This window comes from Brachyhypopomus gauderio, chromosome 18 (genome assembly GCF_052324685.1).
Source record: "Brachyhypopomus gauderio isolate BG-103 chromosome 18, BGAUD_0.2, whole genome shotgun sequence".
Lineage (NCBI taxonomy): Eukaryota > Metazoa > Chordata > Actinopteri > Gymnotiformes > Hypopomidae > Brachyhypopomus > Brachyhypopomus gauderio.
In genome coordinates this window covers 10,093,997-10,102,072 of record NC_135228.1, presented here as the reverse complement: position 1 = coordinate 10,102,072, position 8,076 = coordinate 10,093,997, and the positions used below count along the sequence as shown (strand labels likewise).

The 8,076-nt window shown below is 39.7% G+C and overlaps 1 protein-coding gene and 1 long non-coding RNA gene across 2 annotated transcripts; one reads left to right on the top strand and one right to left on the bottom strand.

The window, feature by feature from the left end:
* Window positions 1–1,016: 1,016 nt before the first annotated feature.
* LOC143481979 (uncharacterized) lies at window positions 1,017–3,350 on the bottom strand. The gene is made up of 4 exons (XR_013122116.1): window positions 2,754–3,350; window positions 1,796–1,836; window positions 1,476–1,698; window positions 1,017–1,369 (listed from the first exon to the last, which is right to left on the bottom strand). It is a non-coding gene; the product is annotated as an uncharacterized LOC143481979 (long non-coding RNA).
* Window positions 2,842–5,150, top strand: LOC143481978 (uncharacterized). The gene is made up of 3 exons (XM_076980214.1): window positions 2,842–3,083; window positions 3,317–3,488; window positions 3,698–5,150. Exons 1-3 carry the CDS (start codon window positions 3,078–3,080, stop codon window positions 5,119–5,121), a joined length of 1,602 nt encoding a protein of 533 aa, XP_076836329.1. The 5' UTR covers window positions 2,842–3,077; the 3' UTR covers window positions 5,122–5,150.
* The last annotated feature ends 2,926 nt before the right edge of the window (window positions 5,151–8,076 follow it).

Here is an 8,076-nt window from a genome sequence, read left to right as displayed (position 1 = left end):
GTTTGGCAGTTACTTACAGAAAGGAAGGATGTAATTCCTCTTATGTTCTCCCGTGAGAGAGACGTTGAAATCAAGCCTCATGTGAGAAATATTTTTGTCTGTATGAGTGACAAATAACAGTACCTTAAATTGTACCTATGGTAACAATATGAAACACTTGACACAAATACTATGATTAGGCTATAAATTCACAAGTGTTTTTTTTTTGAAAGATTAAATCATAGGGTTTGTGTCGAGTGTTTCATATTTATTTATTATTTATATGATGTGAAATCCTCTATTCCCACCCCACATTAAATATTTGTGCTGTGTCTCAAATAGATGGTCCTTAACCAGATATTGTGGCCCCTGGAAAATACGGATGAGGAGGATGAAGACTACCCAGTTGAAACTTCACGAGTTTATCGCAACAGGTGATAAAACAAAAAAGCCACCAATATATATGAAGCAAGTTGTTTAAAAAACTGTTTAAAAATATCCGTGCGTAAAATCAATATAGGTGCATGATGCAACACTTTTTTTTTCTAATTAGCTTCATTACTATTCCTTAATTATTAAAGGAACACTGCACTGCTTCTTTTTTTTGCAGCTTCTCAATCATCACTGAAGGGCCTTGTCCAGTTTTGGACCGGATGGAAGGTCCCATCTTCTGATAGTTCAGGGCAGTCTCCCGAAGGCATCTACATGTTTCAAGTCCCTCCGCCTACCAGGCCACTACACTAACTTTAAAGACTTCAGTTGAGATTTAAATTCATGTATAGCAACCTGTGACACATGCTTTGGCTTGGATTAACCTATTTTGAAGATTTTATCTACAGCCTTGTGTTTATTTTGCCAGTTATATGTTTGTTCACAGAGCTAGTTACACATAGGTGAACAGTGTATTCTCCTGCCCTACAATGTTTCGGTTGTTACGTTAACAGCTGTTCAAAAGAACATTGTTGCAGTAAAATGATCATTTTTTAAATAGTTTTATTGAATAAATAGACATTATGCGTTGTTTCAAATGCACATTTTATTTTCTATTCATTTTCTCTTGTTCAAAACAGCTGCTTCAGTTAAAGATCAAATATCACCCATCAATTGTGATCAAGTGTGTAAAGAAATGTTAAAAATAAACTTAAACACATCATAAAATGGGCTGCAAGCATGTTAATGCAAGGGACTAACAACTTGATTCAATCACACCTTCAACATACTGTACCAGTGCCCTGTAAATATCCTCCCCAAAGCATGCTGAATGAGCAACAGGATCAAATCACTCTCTGAGCATTTCTAAGTGTTTGTTGGGCAAAGGACACACCAGTGCAGGAACCTGAATTCCTATTTGATCCACATCTGTGACTTCGAAATGCAAGTAGTTGAAATCCTGAAATGAAAACATTTGGATTTAACTATAGACACATTTAAGAAAGTGTTTACTTAAAATAATTTTACTATGATAAAATCACCAACAATGGAGAAAATCCACAAACCTCAACAGAGTCAGGATAGTCATCAGGACTTTGGATTAGACCAATAGTGAATGGTCATCCTGCATCTAGGTCGTCCTGGATTTGTGGTATGAAAACATACTGGACACAGAAGAGATGTACACTGTAGGCCAAGTCCAGGACATCTTCCTCTTTGAGAAAATGGAGTAAATCATAGTAGATACTGGTCACACTGTTCCACACGTCCTGCCAAAGCCTTTCTATTCTGCCAGGAGAGAGTGCAGGGGTAATTGTAACACCAGCATCAACAAAGGTACTGTATTCTCAGATACAGAGGTTGCCTCTGAAGGGCCTGCTCCAACCTCGCCTGTAGTCTTTGCAAGATTTCGCTTCCAATCATCACCTGGGAATGAGATCATGATATTTGTCTATTAAAACATCCTTCAGCTTAAACATCCATGGCTAAATTAAATGTAGTGTACTGTGTTTTAACTCAAATTAATCAGACACATAAAAAACAAAACTAATTGTAAATAACAGTGGTAACTAGTATCAAAGTCATAGGGTACACAGCACATTGTGAAGGCACAATTCTATCAGCCCCAAACAGGCTGCTGATCCCTCTACCTGGCAAATATGAGCACTTTAGTACAACCATTCCTAGTGGTAACTTACTGAGTACTGCATTACTGCACTTGTGCTGTGATGATTTTTAAAATTAATGTGAAAAAGATCACTGCCTGCACTTATGGAATGGAATCATGAACAGTTTTAAGCAAAAAAACTCACTAGATAGTATTACAAAAAAATAAATAAATGACAGCTAATTAGAGCAATGTTGAATGTTGAAGACTGACACAATTAAAAACTACTAGTAAAGCAAGAGGTACTGTACAATTATTGTGTGTTCTGATATACTGGCTAACTAGTGTCCTACGGTGTTTTTTTCTACTTCATAAGCTGACCGAAGATCAGCAAATGCCTAGATAACTAGCTAGTTAGCTAGGCTGCAGAACCAAAAGGAATCAAAAGATACAGTCTGTCTGCCATTACACAAGATAATTGTGCTGCATTTATATAAAAACGGGGGGAAATTATGGAGCAAAACAAACGGGATGCACTTCTCTTGCTATGTTCAAATACTCTGCTGCTGCAGGCTGTTTATCTAGCTAGCTAACGATGGTTAATTAATTGGCTACAGTTATCCAAAGCTAGCACCACAGTCAGTAGTATAAATAAAACTACTGCCCAGAGCCTGTCTGTTTTCTTCTTTAAAACGAACTTTTTGCTAAAGAAACATGATCTAGCATTGCTCCTTACCTGACTCTCCATTGTGTCTGTGCCTGGAAGCGACATAACAAAGATTGGGAGGCGTGTTCCAACAGCGCGCCGAAGTTCAAGTACGTATTCCTGCAGGCTGGATCAGCTCCAAATAGGAGGGACTAAACTCCAAACAGGCCGACCTTAACTCCAAATGGGCGTGGCCTTCTCTTAGATCCGTTGTTATTGGTCATATTGAGATTTGGAGGTTTTTTCAGATTTGGAGGTTTTTGCGGTACGACTTGTGGCAGCGGACAAGACAGTTGTTTGCAAGACAGTTGTTTGCAAGAGAGTTGTTTGCAAGTCATTTGCTTGCCGGACAAGATGGTCGTAAGTAAAACAAATGTCTCAAAAGTTTAATGTATTTTTCATTGCTGTGAATGTCTTTGTTTTTGTCACATACAGTAATTGTTGCGTTTAGTTAATAATATTGTACAAGCCACGTTGCGGTCTTCGCTAAGATGAAATGATAATGTTAGCCTTGTTCGTTTACATGTTAAACGTATGAGCGGTTTAGGTTAATGTCGATGTGAGCATGCCTGTTTTCTTCTTGTTATCTACAGAGTCACGCGAGTATTACAAAAACCACTGAAAAACTTGTGTTGGATGGGCAGTGCAGTATATGTTCACTATATCACTGTCCACTTTGTGCGTCTAAGGTTTTTAAACCTTCTGATTGCATTACTGCTACGCGGCACATTGAGTCTCACAAGGGTCGATGTGTTTACCATGGAGGTAGTGAATAAATTACTTTGTGTTGGTTTTGGCCTGAACATATGTAAATTAATAATTAATATAAATGTTAAAATGTAGGCATTTATTAGTATTGTGTTTTTAAGTAGTGAATTAGTGAATTAGTTATGTTTTGTATATCTACTCTTTATGAGGAACTGATTTGTTTAGCTGTATTTCTCACATAGATTACTTTCTTTTTCCGCCCCCAGAGTTCACAATATACAAATGTCACCTGACATGTCGAAAAAGTCCACACTTTCATTGTTATTGTTGTGGACAAACAATTATTAGAAAGATTTGCTACATGAAACATCTTACATCATGTAGTCCATGTTATGTCAAGATGTCTAAAATTTCATCTGAGGAACAGGTCTCTCCACCTGAGACACCAGGAAGCACTTGTGCCCCTCTACCCGGCACTCCAATAGGCTCTTCTGCCCCTCTACCTGGCACTCCAATAGGCCCTTCTGCCCCTCTACCTGGCACTCCAATAGGCCCTTCTGCCCCTCTACCTGGCACTCCAATAGGCCCTTCTGCCCCTCTACCTGGCACTCCAATAGGCCCTTCTGCCCCTCTACCCGTCACTCCAATAGGCCCTTCTGCCCCTCTACCTGGCACTCCAATAGGCCCTTCTGCCCCTCTACCTGGCACTCCAATAGGCCCTTCTGCCCCTCTACCCGTCACTCCAATAGGCCCTTCTGCCCCTCTACCTGGCACTCCAATAGGCCCTTCTGCCCCTCTACCTGGGACACAGAGAAGCCCCTCTGCTCCCCTACCCTGGACATTAAAAAGTCCTTTTACCTCTCCACCTGGGGAACCAAGAAGACCATTTGTCCCTCCACCTGCATCTGCAACAGCCAAAGAAATCCCTACAGATTTACATGTAGATCCCAGTAAGCAGTTAATGTTTCTCCCATCAAAAAATACTCAACCGATTCTGAAGAGTCAAAGTATCAGAAACAAAATTCAGTGTCCCCATTGTAACATCTCATTGTATTCCCAGAATTTCAAAAAGCATCTGAAAAGGAAACATGGGACAATGGTTAAAGACATAACTGCAGATACTTGTCTACGAAGTCAGTGCATTGACCCTGAGAGAGGAATCTTTGCTGTTACAAAAACCTTCCACGGGCCTCCAGTTCCAATCCATGTTGCACAGAAATTGTGGGGTTCAGATCTTCAGAATGCTTGTGAAGTTGATGAGTGCAATGTTAATATTGAGGTGGCTGTTAGGAGTGGGTGTAAAACATTTCGCTGTTGCCATCAGAGATCACTAGACTACTGCTGCTTGCAGGAAACCATGGAAAACTTGAAAGATGAGATCTTAACAGAAATGGTTTCCGCCAAGTGGTTTGGTGAAGCCAAAAAACTTCAGTGCCTTCAGAAGAAGAAAGAGGCAGCCCAGGAACAAGCTCCTTTGGCCGTATCTGTGAACATGGGCTCATCTACAAAGCACTATGTTTCTGTGTTTGAAAAAAAACAGTCCTACTATAGTCGGTTAGGGAGAGTGATGGTATGCTATGATGCAAAAGCAAACAGCTGGCACTGTCCGTGTGTCAAGGCAAAAATGTCCTGCCCACACAAATATGTAGCCAAGTGGCTGTTATTTCAAACTAGGGTTGCAACGGTATGAGATTTTCACGGTATGATAACCGTCTCAGAAAATACCGCGGTATCACGGTTATCACGGTATCACAGTTAGTTTGTATATTATTAAAAGAAATTACAACAAGTTTTTTTTGTTCAATTAACTATTTATTGTAGAAACCTGGAACTATTGTATACAAAATGTGTCCTTTAAAAAATAAGCTGTACACATGTTTATATAAATACTGCAAAATTAAAGAAACCTAAATCATGGATTTCAGTACAATTATTTAAGTTTTAATTATTTAATATCTGATCAACTCAGCCGGGGTCACTGTCTGATCAACAACTGTTGTAAACGTCCGTTGTACTGCCAAGTTAGAATATAACCAGATACTGCAGAAAGAGAGGATTCATTTCTGACATGATCCTCACAATAGAGATTTCTATTTTAAGGCTTTCACACTGAGTCTGGTTTTAACATATCAAAAACAGGCACGTTAGAATTTGAAAATGAACGCATGTAAATTAATGGCGTCTTTCACATCCAGTGAAAGCAAGGACCTTAAAAAACTAGGTTTATACTTTCACTAGTGACCGTAGCACGCGACTCCGCACAGTTCTTTATTACGTTAACAAATACGAGGCTCTTGTAATTCCAGGACGAAACGTGAGAGAACGTGAAGACGTTAAGATTGGGCGTTTTGAAAATAAACAACCATTAAATAATGTGATGAAAAAGCGAATTATTTTGAGTATATGTATAAATATTTAACTTAATTAAGTTTAAGGTGCTGGGAAATATTGAAACGGACCTTTAAAGTTACGTACAAGTACTTTAATTCCACCTTATAAAGGTGTATGAACCCTGCAAACATGACTTTGTTCATTGCGCTGAGACGCGGCGCGCGCAAAGTTACAAAATTCGAGAGGTGCACGACCTCGCGATCGCCACCGCGATTACGTCATTTTCGCCGCTGATTTTAGTTTAGCTTTTTTTTTGTAAAAAAATTTATTAAGTCTGATGCACTTTCTGCCATTCTCACCGCTGTGCTGAGTAGCTGAACCGGAGCGGAGTTGCGCATGCGCGGGTCAGTTTCTCCGCAAACGACATCGAGCCTTTAACCCCCAATCACTTATTGCTTCTGAAGTCCCAGCCAATCATGCCTCCAGGCACCTTCTGCAAAGATGACATGTATGCAAGAAGAAGATGGAAGCAAGTCCAATATCTTGCAGATTTATTCTGGTCTAGATGGACACGAGAATACCTACCCCTTCTTCAGGAGCGCCAGAAATGGCTGAAACCTAGAAGAAACTTCATGATGGGAGATGTCGTGCTATTAGTGGATAGTTCTTCCCCTCGCAACTCCTGGGTCATGGGGAAGGTAGTTGAAACAATGCCAGACTCCAGTGGAATGGTGCGGAGAGTGAAATTGAAGACAAGGACCAACACTTTGGAAAGGCCTGTAAATAAACTGTGTCTGTTGAAAGAAGTGATGTAGACGACTAACAAAGGAAGACAAGTTGGTCTTCATGAACATTTGAAGTATAGGTAGTAGGCTCTTAATGTTTAAGTTTGTAATAGCTTAGTCCTCCTGCCTAACCAATTAGGGGCCGGGTAATGTAAGAGCCAGTTAAGGGTTAATTTATTGTATAAAATAATTTAGTTAAAGAGGTTAAAATATGATGAAGATAATTAATAATAATAATCCATAATTGTTGCATTCTCTAAAATGAAAACAGAAATTAGTAATGTATAAGTTTGAAGAAATTTCTGTACTTTCAGCTTCCGTCAGTAACCCTTTTTGTTTCCTGCTTAAGTTAGGACGGACAGACGTCAGTTGGAGTTTTTGGAAGCAACACAGTTTTTGGACCGAGTCATGTTGAGTTCAATGTAATGTCTGATGTTTATAAGTAAACATTTAAAGAGGATTCTATCTCACTCGCGTCTTTCAATACTGGTTGTTACTCAGAGGCAAAGGTGGCACAAGAAACTGGTGAAAGAAACGAAGCGCCTCTACAAAAATGATGTTAATTTTACTCCAAGACATGGACAGAGGTTTGCCTACTGGGCAGAAGAAGCCCCTCTTTTACTAAAGGGGAACTTGGAGCCTCTCTTCAGGGTGCCAAGGTCCACTGTTGGTCCACTTCAGTCAGATGGACTAGCTGAAAGTGACAGCACTGCAAAAAATAACAGCAATGTAAGTTATGTTTTATTTGACATATTGAATATAAAAGTATATAAAAGTCACCTACCAAATATTCTTTTTAACGTATTGCTTTTGGGGATTTTCTTTATTTCATATAGCAACAACGCATCATGAGGGACCTCAAAAGAGCTTTGTGTTGGATTCACAGCCACACAGAACTCTTTGCTGGGAAGGTGACTGAGCCTGCTGTGATGAAAATGAGTGCTGAGGATCAACAGAATGCTCTTGAGGCTTTGAGTGAGCTTGAGAATGGATGTGAGGAGTCAAGGGATCCATTTACCTTTACTTTTGAACTCCAGGAGGACATGGAAACGTTTCTTTGTAATTGTGCTGATCTAATGGGCCTTAAGGTTAATTCAATGTTTTTGTAGTTGTATTTTGTTGTTGTTTTCAAAAAGCTTTTTTGTTTTTGTGTTTTATTATAAAGTCGTGGCTTCTTTTTTTTTTTTTTTTTTTTTTTTTTTTTAACCCCACTGTCACGGTACGGCAGGCCCCCTACTGGTCGCCCCCGTCTACAGCGGCAGCTGTCCTGTAATCGTTGCGTTGTGTGCGTCCCTCAGGTGGGCGGAGCCCGTGATTCGTCCCACCTGGGGGTCGTTTGTTCGTCTATATATGTCTTGTCTTTGTACCAGTTGACCGCTGGTTATTATATCCTTAATTTGGATCCAAGTCACGGGTTTTTGGTTTGCACACTTTCTTCATTAAACCATACTTTTTCCCTGAGACTTGGCATGATCGCTTCCATTTTATTTCGCTCACCCTGCCCGTCACACCAACATAAATGCCAATTT